General features: G+C 44.3%; 1 protein-coding gene across 1 annotated transcript; it reads right to left on the reverse strand.

The window, feature by feature from the left end:
• Positions 1-102: 102 nt before the first annotated feature.
• On the reverse strand, positions 103-11,542 carry LOC124471353 (zinc finger protein 569-like). The gene is made up of 2 exons (XM_047025839.1): positions 11,260-11,542; positions 103-3,396 (listed from the first exon to the last, which is right to left on the reverse strand). The coding sequence occupies exons 1-2, from the start codon at positions 11,450-11,452 to the stop codon at positions 2,360-2,362; spliced, it is 1,230 nt and encodes a 409-aa protein (XP_046881795.1). The 5' UTR covers positions 11,453-11,542; the 3' UTR covers positions 103-2,359.
• Positions 11,543-15,978: the final 4,436 nt, after the last annotated feature.

Genomic DNA, 15,978 nt, shown 5'->3' on the forward strand with positions numbered 1-15,978 from the left:
GGGGGATTATATCTCTATTGCTCCCTGCCTCATATGTCATGTATGTATGTGTTGCATCGAGGAGGCAGGGAGTGCTCCCTTAGATCATCCACTCCGCCAAAGTAAATCTACATGTCCATGTCATGTAACAATAAATGCTCAAATCTAATACGTGATTGTCTTGACTGAAATGCTATAACTCTCTCCAGTCCTCCATACTCCTGAGACAACACTGCCCCAATCCCTGCATCACTTGCATCCGTGTCCAGGATGAACGGCTTCCTGGGGTCTGGGTGAGCCAACACAGGGGCGGTAATTAGACTAGTTTTTAAACTATCAAAAGCTCTCTGGCAGTCCTCACTCCATTTAAAACGCCTTCCCTGTTCTGCTAGCTGGTGCAACGGGCGAGCAACATCTGTAAAACCCTTCACAAAATGTCTATAATAAGAAGCTAACCCAATAAAGCTCTCTGCCTGGGTGGTGGGGACAGGCCACTCTCTAACCGCCTCTACCTTGGTTGGGTCTGGCATCACACCCCCAGTAGAGATGACATACCCGAGGTATCAAACTTGGGTAGAGAACAGATCACAGTAGTGATCTGCGTGCTCTTCTTCAAAGGAGGTTCAATTAATAACTACAGTTGATTATAATCTGCTGTATAACTATTCATTATATCTAGAATTATATATTTGGTCATACCCAGGTGTGTCAAAATGTGGGTATTAAATCAAGGGCGTAGGTGTATTATTTATTTGCAGTGCAATAAAATAAAACCATAAAAAGTAACCAATGGCAACCTCTATTGTGAACAGCACATATTAGCCAATAATAAATGTTTTCAGTCATCATAACCCATAATGTGCGAAAATGTAGGCCAGTAGGCTCACATTCAGCATTCAGTAGAATCTCTCACACACAGTATACTGTAGGCCTACACAAATCCATGCATAAAATGGGTTTAATGATCTGTCCATTTACCAAATACATTATATTCAAACTCAACGAAGAGGTCATAAGCCCCCCAAAATTAAGTTAAAGACAGTACTGTCTACTACTTAGCCTATAGTCATCCTAACAGTGACAACTAATAATAAACAAACATAGGCAGTAGGCCACCTACAGCCGGCATGCTACAATTTAACTATAATTCCAGTAGACTATAATTATGTCCGAACCAGGGGCGGACTGGCTGCCGGGGATTCCGGGAGAATCGAACATTTCTGAAGTGTCTTCTGAAATTTGTTCTTACGGACATCGGAAGTTCAATATATGATGCAATTTCTTTGTAATCATCCAAAATAATGCTAAGTGTTTGGGTATTTGTCCAAGTAGGCCAATGACTGGTCGATAAGTGCGATGCATTGAGTTGGCCGCGCGCCGTGTATTGACTGGGCCGGTCAGTGACCATAACTCCTGGGCCACTTTTTTTCCCCCCAGTCCGACCCTGGCTTGGCCTGTATGTTTTTGTATTGTAATATTTTCATAATTACTTTGTTTATCATCTGTAATGTCATGTAATTGAATGTGGTTCCAACAAATAAACAATGTTAATGACACCCTCAAGAGAAAACCGAATATTTCTCTAAAAGTAGAGTATCGTGCGCTAAAGGATCCTGTCAATCACTCAATCCGCATCATAATTCAAAAAGCTTTCAAATGATCCCGGCACCTTCAGTAACAGACTTCTTGTATCACCTCTGCTTATGAAGCCACTATCAAATTTTGTTTAAATTAAATAAGCCTGCTCTCGAGCAGGTCTGAGCTAACTGACCTGTTGCTATGACAGCAAGTCCAGGATGAACGCAGAAGAACCTAACAATACACGATCATGACAAATCGTCTTTAATCAAATCCAGCTAAGAACTAGGTATACCTCAGCCATCCATCTGCAGAACCATCAGCTTACCTCTGCAGAACCCACATCAACAATTCATACAACTACTTTTATGCATTTTCGCTATTGATTTACGAGAAACATGTATATCTGAATGACATTAAACTAAACATGTATTCACTTTAATTAGTGATGCAACCTACTAATGAACATCTTTATTTAAATATGGGAAAAAAGGTTATATCTAAATCTTCACATATTGCAACATAATACCTCACAATATTCCTATAATAAAATAATTTAAAGAGATCCATCCCCCTATTAGCCAATCACTGTGGGCATAGTTAGTAAGCTTCTGACATCATCCATAGCAGCAAGTTCCTTTTTTTAGCTCAACATTTCTCCCCATTCCCACCAAAAGTTGGTCTCAGCAGCTTTGTGAATATGTTTTAGCAGGAAACTCCTACTGAAGAACTTTTACTGCTATTTAAGCGAACTCTTACTGGTAAGATTAAGGAGGAAGCTCTGTCCGAAAAACATGTGGCCTCAAACATGTGTCCTCATGTGTGAATACAGAGAACTACTTTTAGAAAAGGGTTTGCTACATTGTTGACATTGATAAGGTTTCTCTCCTGTGTGCGTCCTCATGTGCACAACCTGATTACACTTCATTGAAAACTGTTTGTTACATTGTTGACATTGATAAGGTTTTTCTCCTGTGTGTGTCCTCATATGAATAGCCAGATTACCCTTCCTAGGAAACTGTTTGTTACATTGTTGACACTGATAGGAATGCTCTCCTGTGTGTGCCCTCATGTGTATAACCAAACCATATGGACGACAAAATGATTTGTGACATTGTTGACACTTATACGGTTTCTCGCTTGTGTGTGTCCTCATGTGTTCATGTAGAGTATCCCTTCGAGCAAATTGTTTGCTACATTCCTGACATTGAAAAGGTTTCTCTCCTGTGTGCGTCTTCATGTGTTTAACCAGATTACCCTTCTCAGAAAATGGTTTGTTACATTGTTGACAATGATAAGGTTTCTCTCCTGAGTGTGTCCTTACATGATAAACCAAAGCCCTTTTTTCACTAAAAGTTTTGTTACATATTAGACACTGATGTAGTGTTTGTCTTGTATAATGTCCTTCTGGCATATGTTGCCTTGGCAGAGCCTCATTGTTTTGTGTTCTGTTTCGAAGAAGCAGCACTCGTTCATGTTCTTCCAGCTCCAAACTCTGAACTGTAGGACAGTCTACAGCTACAACAGAGAGGGGCTGAGAGTCACTGCCTGGTTCTGGTGCTGCACAGTCTTGTCCATCAGGTTCTGCTTTGATTTGCCCCTCAGTTGTGTTGCTGGGTAGAGAGTCTCCCTCTCTGTTCTCTACTTTAACAGTTTGGTCAAGTTGTGAAACTTCAGAAAAGCCTTCCTGATCCCAGTCGTGTTTCACACTGGTAGAAGTGAACACGGAGTGTGTAGTTTCAAACTGCAGTCCTTGGAGCTGCTCTTCCTCCTGACTGGTCCAGAGCTCCTGTTCCTCTTTAATCTGTTGGGGTTCCGGGAGAGAGAGCTGCTGCACATCTGGGGGAAAAAAGAGTATGTTGGTGATCAACATAGTCATTATGCAACCACATGCCTGACAGCTAAAACCAGACCAATTGTGGTGATCTTAGCATAATATGCTACACATCCAAGGCTTAAAATTGCAACCATTTTGGTTGCATATGCTCCCAAAATTGTATCTATGTGACCTCAAAGTTTTGAGTGTGTAACATACATACATTTGAGTACACAGAGTTGTGTACTAAATGTAGAATGAAACTTAAGTATCGATCTTATCACGCTAGTATCAATCAGGCTACTGATACCAACGTTAGTATCGATACTGTCGGTCTTGAGGTCGATTTGCCCACCCCGATGCTGTACCAGCTCGCCGAGGATCGTGAACACATTTTTATTGATGTCTGTGTCAGTTAGGGCCAATATCATTGCTATAATTTCAGCGAAGCTCTCAATATGATGTAAAAAAAAAAGAAAAAAAGTGAATTGGCAGTAGCCTCCATCTCTTCAGCTACCGCCAACATTTCGACCACTATAGCATGCAATATTTCATTCATTGAATCCGCACTTGCTGCTGCCATATTGGATTAGTCAAAAGCAGTCGATTCAAGTTGAAGCACCAATCAGAGGCTTTAACCCGCCCCCTGACTTGGTGACGGGGGACAATGGATTTATTTTGCTGCAGCAAGTTACACCGTGGATAAATGTAAGGATAAATAAATAAATGCAAACACATAAAAATGTAAATATATATATATACACAGAAATACATGTTAACATTTACATATTTAGTGTCTCATTAAATGTGTAATTTATATATTTTGTATGTCAATTAGGCATTACATTATATAATTAGTTATTTATTTAAGATTGTGTTATATAATTATTTATTTATCCAAGTATTTATTTATTTAGTTTTTGCCACTATGTGGCACTCTAATCTCTATCTAATCCTCCATAGATAACACGTGGTCATATTGTGCTGCTAGAATGAGTAACTACCTATTGTAAAGAAATATATAAAACGATTTCTTTTTTCTTTTACTTTGGGGTATGATTTGCATTTAGACTAGCGTGGTCAATTAGGAACGAATTAGCGAATTAGCAACAGTAAATGAAAGAACCGGATGCATTTTGTAGTCTGGCTTTTTTGTTGTCTCTAGCTGTAGCTAGGCTATGTTGCAGCGTTACCATGGGAAGGGATACAATTAGGGAAGATGGTTTGTGTGATATTTGTATAAGTTGAGTGGATAACTAATATTGAACTATGTTACTGTTTGCTATGATGTGACAGAACTATGATGCTATGATGTGACAGAACTATGTTACTGTTTGCTATGATGTGACAGTGATTCTGCAGCACAGTTCTCCTGATCTGGAGCACTGTTCTCCTGATCTGGAAACATTTTTTATTAACTGTAAACCTTTTTACTCGCCACGTGAGTTTGCTTTATTTATACTGGTCGGTGTCTACATGCCCCCTCAGGCTAGCGCCAACGAGGCTCAACGTGTGCTCGCTAACCAGATATTGTGCGTGGAGCATGAAAATCCGGATTCCTTGGTTATTGTGCTAGGCGACTTTAACAAAGGCAATCTCACTCAAGAACTCCCCAAATACAGACAACTCATCAAATGCCCTACCAGAGAAGGGAACACTTTGGATCGCTGCTACTCTACTATCAGTAAAGCATACCATGCAGTTCCCCGAGCAGCACTGGGTCACTCAGACCACGCCATGGTCCACCTGATTCCTGCATACAGGCAGAAGCTTAAGTGCTGTAAGCCTGCTGTGAGGACATTGAAACAGTGGACCAGTGAAGCTATGGAGGATCTGCGGGCGTGCTTGGACTGCACTGACTGGGATATGTTCATGACTGCCTCCAATAGTGTGGATGAGCTCACAGAGGCTGTGACATCATACATCAGCTTCTGTGAGGACTGCTGTATACCAACACGCACCAGGGTGAGCTACAACAATGACAAACCCTGGTTTACAGCTAAACTCAGAAGGCTGAGGCTGGACAAAGAGGCCGTGTTTAGGAGTGGGGACAGGGACAGTTTCAAGGAGTCGAAGAACAGGTTTAGCAAGGCGGTGAGAGAGGCTAAACGACTGTACTCAGAGAGGCTGAAGCGCCAGTTCTCTGCTAACGACTCTGCTTCTGTCTGAAGTGGGCTCAGGCAGATCACCAACTTCAAGCCCAGAGCCCCCCACTCCACTAACGACTCTCGTCTGGCCAACGACCTGAACGAGTTCTACTGTCGTTTTGAAAGACAATTGCCTATATGCCACGTTCTTCCGCTCCACGGTCTCAGCCACCACGTTCACTTCCTGTCTCTCTGTCAACGCAACAACAATGGCTGCATTTTTCACCCGCTCACTCCTGGATCTCCCAACAATATCCCTGACAGATGTGAGCAGAATTATCCAGGCTAATTCAGCCACAGCCACCGCAAGAAAGGACAAAGGATTTAAACTCTACGTTTCGAATTATGTCCATAATTATGAAGGTAAGGTTAAAATTAAGTGTTTGCCTAGCGTACATGTTAGCGAGAGTAGCTAACAACGTTACTGTAACGCTCAGTTGCACTAATCATCCTTATTACTGTTGTATTTTGTCCAGTGTCTTATTGGTATAATGTATTTAACCGTAATTCAATGTTAATCACAGTTTCAAACCAGGGTCTGGCAGGGTTAACAATTAGGTGTCAGGGTTAACAATTAGGCGTCAGTGCTACCGATCAATGACAATGTCTCTCCTAGACACCCGGTCTTGGATGGGGAAGGGAGAAGTTGTTCCACTCAAATAATGCTGGAACAGCTCCCATTTTAAGTAATCGCTGCCCGTTCTCTGATGTAGGCTCTCGTATATCCTCCTCTTTAAAATGCCGACTACACACCCGGGTGTGAGGTGTAATAACAAAGTGATCCCTGCGGATGACGACTACCCATTTGCGTCTGAGCTCCTCATCCACAGGAAAGGTAAAAAAAATAAGCACACTGTTGTACTTACTTGAGTTCTGGCATAAAGGCACACAACAGTGTTCGGCAGTGGTACCAGATGTTCGCTGATATTTGAACTTTTTCGTCGATTCTTTTCTCTTGACTAGCTTTGGAAAATCAATATCGACGATGGATGCTATTGCATCGGAAGTAAACGTGGTGACTGAGAGTTTTAGGCGGAAGTACGTCAGCTCACCGTGGCATATAGGCAATTGGACAGTACAACTCCTTTCCACCCGTGAGGCCTCCCCCCTCCCCCCCTCTACAGTGACGACCCTCTCCATTCAGGAGAGAAGTGAACAAACTGTTCAAGAGACAGAACCCCCGCAAAGCAGCTGGGCCGGACTCTGTCTCTCCAGCCACCCTCAAGAACTGTGCTGACCAGCTGTCTCCGGTGTTTACCTACATCTTCAACACCTCCCTGGAGACATGCCATGTGCCAGCCTGTCTCAAGTCCTCCACCATCATCCCTGTGCCCAAAAAGCCCAGGCCAACTGGACATAATGACTACAGACCCGTCGCCCTGACCTCTGTGGTAATGAAGTCTTTTGAGCGCCTGGCGCTGGCACACCTTAAAGCCATCACAGACCCTCTACTGGACCCCCTGCAGTTTGCCTACAGAGCCAACAGGTCTGTGGACGATGCAGCTAATATGGCCTTCCACTTCACCCTACAGGACCTGGACTCCCTAGCATCCTACGCCAGGATCCTGTTTGTGGACTTCAGCTCTGCCTTTAATACCATCATCCCCGCTCTGCTTCAGGACAAGCTCTCCCAGCTGAACGTGCCTGATTCCACCTGCAGGTGGATCACAGACTTCCTGTCTGACAGGAAGCAGGGCTGCGTCCTTTCTCCTCTGCTCTTCTCCCTGTACACCAACAGCTGCACCTCCAGTCATCCGTCCGTGAAACTCCTGAAGTTTGCAGACGACACCACCCTCTTTGGGCTCATCTCTGGTGGAGACGAGTCTGATTATAGGTGGGAAGCAGACAACCTGGTGACCTGGTGCAGCCAGAATAACCTAGAGCTCAATGCTCTCAAGACAGTGGAGATGGTTGTGGACTTCAGGAAGAACACAGCCCCACTCACCCCCATCACCCTGTGTGACTCCCCAGTCAACACTGTGGAGTCCTTCCGCTTCCTGGGCACTATCCTCTCCCAGGACCTCAAGTGGGAACTAAACATTAGCTCCGTCACCAAGAAAGCACAACAGAGGATGTACTTCCTGCGGCAGCTGAAGAAATTCAACCTGCCATAGACAATGATGGTGCACTTCTACACAGCCATCATTGAGTCCATCTTCACCTCCTCCATCACCACCTGGTACGCTGCTGCCACTGCCAAGGACAAGAGCAGGCTGCAGCGTATCATCCGCACTGCAGAGAAGGTGATTGGCTGCAATCTGCCTTCCCTCGAGGACCTGCACACCTCGAGGACCCTGAGACGGGCAAAGAAGATTGTGGCTGACTTCTCCCACCCTGGACATTCCCTGTTTCAGTCACTCCCCTCTGGCAGAAGGCTACGGTCCATCAGGACCAAAACCTCACGCCATACAAACAGTTTCTTCCCTTCCGCTGTTGGCCTCCTCAACAAGGCCAAAGCTCACACTGACTGAATGTCTTTAAAAACTATTTTTTAGGGTTAGGGTTAGTGCAAATAACATTTTGCACTACACTCAATTCCTGTAATATTTGTATTTTATATTGTATTTTATATTGTAAATTGGCAACTTATATTTTACTTATTGTATATTTTATTTTAATTGTATTCCACTTAGTATTGCTAGTTTATGTATCCTTAGTATAGTTAGACCACATATTTAAAGATTCCTATATGTTTACTGTATGCACCTTCCTGCCAAAGCAAATTCCTTGTCTGTGCAAACTTTCATGGCGAATAAATCCCATTCTGATTCTGATGTGCAGATTGTTTTTTTTTCCAGTACAAAAATGTACCCACTAACTAGAGCAAAATAAACATACACTATACATTTTATGTCAAAGTGTTGTATTGTAATAAGTAACCTAGGCCTACATACACATAGGCTAATACATTCTGGTTTAACAGTGATATGTCAGATTTTTTTTCTTCTAATTTCAGCAATTAGCTACTGTAACCATGGCAGTCAAGACAGTCAGAGGGCGGCGGAGACCAATGAAAGACGCAGAACTGTAGGCAAAGCTGTATATTTATGTTTCTCTGTTCCGTTGATCTCTCTTTTCTGTGTTGGAGTTCTTTTAAGAGCTTGATGATATCAACATCCAGTATGATATTAAAAGATTGTTAACTTGAATTGTGTCTCTTCATTACCCACACACAGAAAATCCAGGTTGAATCAAGTAGCTAGCTACTGCTAATAGCCCATTGTATTTTCATTTGCTAAGTGACATTTCAGATAGATAGTGAAATATTTGCTGTCAGAGATCCGAACTAAATAAATGTATAGTTAAGAGGAAATATCTGTATAAAGGCCGGTTGGTACAGTTTTGATTTATCGTCCAGACATCGTCTGGAGGTCGTTTTCGATCAATTGCCCGACGTCGGCCCGACGAATGTGTGCTATCTGGGTAGCTAGCTACATATGCTGTAAACTAGTTACGAGTGACTTGGGACTTGATAGACTAACATTAGACTGTTGTTAAGGTTAGCTTATGTTAATTTGGATATCTCCATTAATTGTGCTTCCGTGGAAAACGTAGTTTTAAGAAGCCAAGACCAGGTCATGTAATTGCGTGGCTACAAAGCTAAAATTAAATAAGTGGATATCTAGGTAGCAACTAATGGCTAGACCTGAGCTTCCGTCCAACGTTTCAGTAGCTAGACCAGCTAGTTAGCACTGATAGCACGGGACAGTGCAATATTATTGATTAAAAATTAACCGAATGTTGCTAGTCTAGCTTGCTAACCAATAAACTGCTGAACACCAGTACTTGTAGACTATTTCAATTTTTTTGCGGTCTTTTTCTTCGGCAACTTTTTAGTTATTTTGAGTGTGCATTAATATGGAACGCTCCCCTTACGTTGTAAGCATAATCCCCGCAAAATTCAAGTAAAACTGACAGCAGCGCTGTCTACCGATATTCAAAGTTGAGGAATTTAATAGCAAGTTAATAGCAAGAGGGAGGTCTACCCCAGACTTAGATGGACTACTGCAACAAAATGGACAACATGTTTTCGATCGTTTCAAACAACTCCCAAAATAGGGAGTCAGGTGGCTGAGCGGTGAGGGAATCGGGCTAGTAATCAGAAGGTTGCCAGTTCGATTCCCGGCTGTGCAAAAATGACGTTGTGTCCTTGGTAGGGATGGGCATAATTAATCGACGATCGATTATCGATCATTAAGAATTTAGTCGATGACATTATTTGTTCATCAATAAAACTAATGCGTGTTCTGTTGCGTAGTGTGAGTCTTGAAGGAATGCAATGGATTTCGCTATGTGGCAGCAAGTAAACATTTTACCAAAACGCCACATGCCTACTCAGTTACCGGCGAGTTTCCATGTATTTCAAAAGTAAACATGAAGAGGTCACGGCGAAGTATAGCGTGAGACCATATTGACTAAAAAATTACTTTGTTCACTGCCAACACTGCAAAGCTGAGTATAAATACAACTCCTCCACAACTCAAATGATGTACCACTTGAAGAACGTAAATCCGACCCTGGTTAGTGGCGGTGCATCCTGCTCTCGGTGCTAGCACGGAGGAGCTGCGATGCACAACGAGCTGAGAAAATTACCCAACGGATCTGCAAGTCCATCGAGATGGATATGCTTCCCTTAAGTAGGCTATTGTTGAGGGCGAAGGTTTTTATGAAGCTTTGTTAGCCTTAAATTAGCCGGAAAAAAACGAGGGTCAGTTAACTGAAAAATATATATGCTACCCTTAAGTATTGTTGAGGGCAAAGGTTTTTATGAAGCTTTGTTAATTAGCCGGGAAAAAAACGAGGGCCAATTGTGTTTGAGCACAGGCTTCTAGCTGCTTCTAGAAGTTACATAAATAGTTGTTTTTCTTGTAATAGCTACAGATCTCAATGCGGAAACACTCTGTTTTCTATTTTCACTGCATTTTAATATAGCCTATAAATAGTGAATTTTAATATACATTTTTTAATGAATAATCGAAAATCGATCGTTAATTCTCCCGACGATCGATTAAGACAATTTAGTCGAATGCCCATCCCTAGTCCTTGGGCAAGGCACTTCACCCTACTTGCCTCGGGGGGAATGTCCCTGTACTTACTGTAAGTCGCTCTGGATAAGGGCGTCTGCTAAATGACTAAATGTAATGTCATGTAAATGTAAACAGACGGGTATGGAAGAAAAATATTGGTTATGTGGCTGTGCTAACATTCAGCGGCTGTAGGCTACTGCTTGTACTGTTGTCTGCGTTTACTGTTTTGACATATTAGTCTATATTATTATATATTAACAATAAATTAAGTAATCTGGCTTTCATAACTCAGTGCCTAGCCTATAACTGACATCACCGCACGTCAATGCTTATTTTGGGTATCACTTAGGTTGTGTTCTTGCCTAATAAGTTAGTTGAATAGACGTCCCATGCGGGAGGCTTGGTTCTGGCTGTGGCTGTAAAGTTGAAAACAGTAAAGAGTCAATTCAACTCACTTCATGTAGTGTTCTGATTCATATGAAGATACTACAAATGTATTTCAGTAAAAACGCTCACGGGTTTGTCCTCCCTACAACGCTAGTACTAGCAGTAGTTAGGGACACATGGTGCTCTGTGCAGTAAACCACTCAATCGCAAGAAACGAGTCTCACTACACACCTGGGTATGGCCGTGCTAGACACAATATATAATTCATGAGAAACTGAATATAGATACACCAGATTATAATCAGATCTGTAGTTATTAATCGAACCTGTTTTGTAAAGCTTGATCTCAGGTTGAGTAACAATGTCCGACAAGCGTTGCAGTCGCGTGCTCTCCTCGATTGAACGATAAATCTCTTCTTCGAACTTGGCAAACGATTTCTCAGCGGCCGCGAATATCTCCAAAGCTGCCGTTTTTAATCGCTCATTGAGATAATCCCTGAACACATTTAGTTGAGACATTTTGCTGGTTAAAAACCTTGTATAGTTTACAAAACTGTAGTTCGAAGTTTGCTTTCTCCTTCTTCACGCGCGTTTTTTCTAACCGGATGTAAACAAGTCAAGCTTTTCCGGTGTTATCGCCCAAAGTTTTTTTTTTGTGCAAAACACAAATCGTTACAAAGGTATCAATACAGTACGTAAATAAACATAAACCCATTAAAACAGATAATATACAAAAAATATATTTCACCAATGCTAACTTCTCTCAGGGGTCTAGTTAAGTTTCAACTCAGACACTTGTTTGTGTAGTGACGTATATTTGACGTCACACTAGGTGCATTCAACTTCATGCAGCACCGGTGGCACCGACGTTGGCTTCTTCAAGTCAGCCGGGCTGCAGGCGGCTGCAAGCGACGCCGGCGCTACATTACATTACATTTATGCATTTAGCAGACGCTTTTATCCAAAGCGACTTCCAAGAGAGAGCTTTACAAAAGAGCATAGGTCACTGATCATAACAACGAGGTAGTCCCAAACATTGCAAGCAGCCAAAACATGAAGCATACATTGTGAAAAAACTAAACAAGTGCCAAAAGGGAAGACCCATAAGAGCATGCAGTTATACAAGTCACAAATTAAAACAACACAAACCACAAAAAAAGTGCAGGACTGTACCTGTAGAAAAACAATCAATAGTAAAATATTTCACAGCGAGTACAAGACTTAACTTCGTTATAACTAACCTACAAGAGCAACAAGTCACTCAATAAGAGTCATTGTGATCCTGGAGGAAACTAACAACAGGTCCAGCCAAGCATTCCTAAGTGCCGTTGTACTCCCAGAACAAGTGCGTCTTGAGCCTTTTCTTGAAGGTGGGGAGACAGTCAGTGTCCCTGATGGAGGTGGGGAGCTGGTTCCACCATTGGGGGGCCAGGCAGGAGAAGAGCTTGTGTTGGGACCTGGCAGTCTTGAGCGGTGGGACCACCAGGCGGTTGTCTGAGGAAGACCGTAGGTGACGGGTGGGGGTGTAAGGTTGCAGGAGAGACTTGATGTAGTCGGGTGCAGTCCCATTCACTGCTCGGAAGGTCAGTACCAGGGTCTTGAATCTGATACGGGCGTTGATGGGTAGCCAGTGGAGAGAGATGAGGAGAGGTGTAACATGGGAGCGTCTGGGTAGATTGTAGACCAGGCGGGTCGCTGCGTTATGAATCCTCTGAAGAGGGCGGGTTGCACATGCTGGGAGAGCAGCGAGTTGCAGTAGTCCAACTTGGAGAGGACCATTGCTTGGACTAGCAGCTGGATGGAGTGCTCAGACAGGTATCTCCTGATCTTCCGGATATTCTAGAGGGTGAATCAACAAGACCGGGACATCTTACATCTGCCCGATGAAGCCAACAGGGCCACATCATCTGCAAAAAGCAGCGACCCAATCCTGAGGTCACTAAACCGGACCCCCTCAATGCCCTGGCTGCGCCTAGAAATTCTGTCCATATAAGTTATGAACAGAATCGGTGAGAAAGGGCAGCCCTGGCGGAGTCCAACCCTCAACGGGAACAATTTCGACTTACTGCTGGCAATGCGGTGTCATGCCCCTGGCTGTGACACTGTTTCTGTTTCTCTTTTTCCTGTGTTCTACTCCCTCCTTTTTTTTGTTTATTCCATGTGTGTGTGCATGGGCGGAGTCTCCCGGGGTAGACAACCATCCTCATCTGTGGCAGATCAGCAATCAACGATCTATGTAGACCCTGCTCACCATTCAGACTCTGCCAGATTGTTAACTCTGCTAGAACAAAGAACATTAAAAACTACCTTTTGAAACGTTTTACCTCACAAGTCCGTTTTAAGGTCCGAACATTGCTGTACCATAACATGCGGACCAAACTCTGGCACCAGTCATACAGGGACCGGACAGCCCCAATCAGGGAATCCGGTACCCCATACTCCCGGAGCACCCCCCACATGAGCCCCCGAGGGACACGGTCGAAAGCTGTAAGGAAGATTTTCTGTGTACATGTACAGCCTAAGTATCTGTAAGGTCAAGAGGTCCTGCAGCGAGGCCTCCACTGAGCATAATATAGCACACAGCCCAGACAGTTAGGAGACAGTAAGGCAAAACATGTACAAACTGGAACTTGAATGTAATTAATGACCACTTCACCTGCTGAACGCTCTAGTGTATCAGTGTACTGACCACTGATGACCCGTTAAGGAAGCAATTCTGTGCATTCTATGTTTGAACATGTCCATCAACATTGTATTTAAGCTCTCTGAAGAGAGATGTTTCTCACTCATGCCCGCCACTCTGTTGTGGATTGGTGACATGATCCGACGTCGAGCTAAGAGTCAAACCCTTTTTTTATAATTGTCGTGACTCTTTTCGGCCTGCCTGCTGACAGATACATCCTTACAAAGGCCTTTTCCAAATCCACAAAACATGCGTAGACTGGTTGGGCGAACTCCAATGCGCCCTCAAGGACCCAGCCGGGGGTGTAGAGCTGGTCCACAGTTCCACGGCCAGGACGAAAACCACATAGCTCCTCCTGAATCCCAGGTTTGACAATCCGACGGACCCTCCTCTCCAGAACCCTTGAATAGACTTTCCCAGAGAGGCTGAGGAGTGTGATCCCCCTAAAGTTGGAGCACACCCTCCGGTCCTCCTTTTTAAAGAGGGGAACCCCCGTCTGCCAGTCCAGAGGCACTGTCCCCGATGTTCACGCGATGTTGCAGAGTCGAGTCAACCAAGACAGTCACAACATCCAGAGCCTTAAGGAACTCTGGGCAGAACTCATCCACCCCAGGGGCCCTGCCACCGCGGAGCTTTTCAACCGCCTCGGCGACCTCAGCCCCAGAGATAGAAGGGCCCACCCCGATGTCCCCAGACTCTGCCTCCACATCGGAAAGCCTGTTGGTGGAATTAAGGAGGTCTTCAAAGTATTCTTTCTACCGATCCAGGACGTCTCCCATCGAGGTCAGTAGTGCACCATCCCCACCAAATACTGCGTTGACAATGCACTGCTTCCCCCTCCTGAGTCGCAGGATGGTGGTATTCCCACCCCAGCTCGACGCCTCTCACCGAGGGCAACTCCAAAGTGGAAGAGAGTCCAGCCCCTCTCAAGGAGACTGGTTCCGGAGCCGATGCTGTGCGTTGAGTCGAGGCCGACTATATCTATCCGGAACTTCTCTATCTCGCGCACCAGCTCAGGCTCCTTTCCCGCCAGCGAGGTGACGTTCCACGTACCTAGAGCTAGCTTCTGCAGCCGAGGATCGGACTGCCAAAGCCCCCGCCTTCGGCCGCCGCCTGTCTCACACTGCACCCGACCCCCGTGACCCTCCTGCGGATGGTGAGCCCACTGGAAGAGGGTCCCACGTTGTCTCCTTGGGCTGTGCCTGGCCACCTGGCGTTCGCCATCGAGCCCCGGGCCTAGCTCCAGGGGGGGCCCCCGGTGACCCGCTTCCGGGCAGGGGCAAATGGAAACCATTGTTCGTTTTCTTCATGATGGTTTGTTGAGCCACGCTTTTTCTGGTCCTTCGCCTGGAACCTGTTTGCCTTGGGTAACCCTACCAGGGGCATAAAGCCCCCGACAACATAGCTTCCAGGATCACTAGGACACGCAATCCCCTCCACCGTGGTAAGGTGGTGACTCAGGAAGAGGGAGATTTCCATCCGTATTTAGTAATTGGCTTATAAGGAGAATGTTATTGGAGAAGCATATGTGGGAAAACATTGTCTTGTTCCTATGTAAAATAGCAGTGTTCTTCCAAATAAAGTGCTTGTGGGGGGAAAATACTTGTTGGGCTTTACTGTTTGTACAGTAAAGCCCAACAGAGCAAGGCTTGTTTATGGAACGCTGCAATTTAATTCCAAGTAATCTTTGCTAATTGATTAAAGAGAGTAAAGTCTGAAACACCAAGGCCACCATCACATATTCTACTTGTAAGTATTTTATTTGTGGCTTATTTTTACATGTGTACAGCTAGTTACGGGCATGTACGAACTTTGGAGAGGAGAATGGCGAGCCACTGTTCTGTGTAAGACCGGACGAGCTGGAAGCGGAAAGATGGCATTGTCCGTTTCAAGCTCTTGCTTGCCTCCCTGCGGCACTGAGCACTTTCCATAGAAAGAAATGGGGACGCCATCTTTAAAGAGCCGATTCCTTTGGTCTAGTTATATAGGTCTATGTATGTATCTAACCACTGATTTATATACATCAGTCCCAGCAGCACTGCTGATCACGACACTTGAGTATGATTACCGAAACCATCCTCCTCAAATAAGAGAGCGCTAGACAGAAATGTTTTATTTTGGTGAACACACAGCTGGCATGTTTATGGAAACCAGTTAATCTGGAAACCAGTTAATCCGGAAACCAGTTAATCCGGAAACCAGTTAATCCGGAAACCAGTTAATCCGGAAACCAGTTAATCCGGAAACCAGTTAATCCGGGAACCGGAAACTAGTTAATCCGGGAACCGGTTAATCTGGAAACCAGTTAGGCACCTTGAATGAGGTGTCACTTCATTTAGATTTGCTGAAGTTTCTTAAGTCT

The sequence above is a fragment of the Hypomesus transpacificus genome, chromosome 9 (genome assembly GCF_021917145.1).
Source record: "Hypomesus transpacificus isolate Combined female chromosome 9, fHypTra1, whole genome shotgun sequence".
NCBI lineage: Eukaryota > Metazoa > Chordata > Actinopteri > Osmeriformes > Osmeridae > Hypomesus > Hypomesus transpacificus.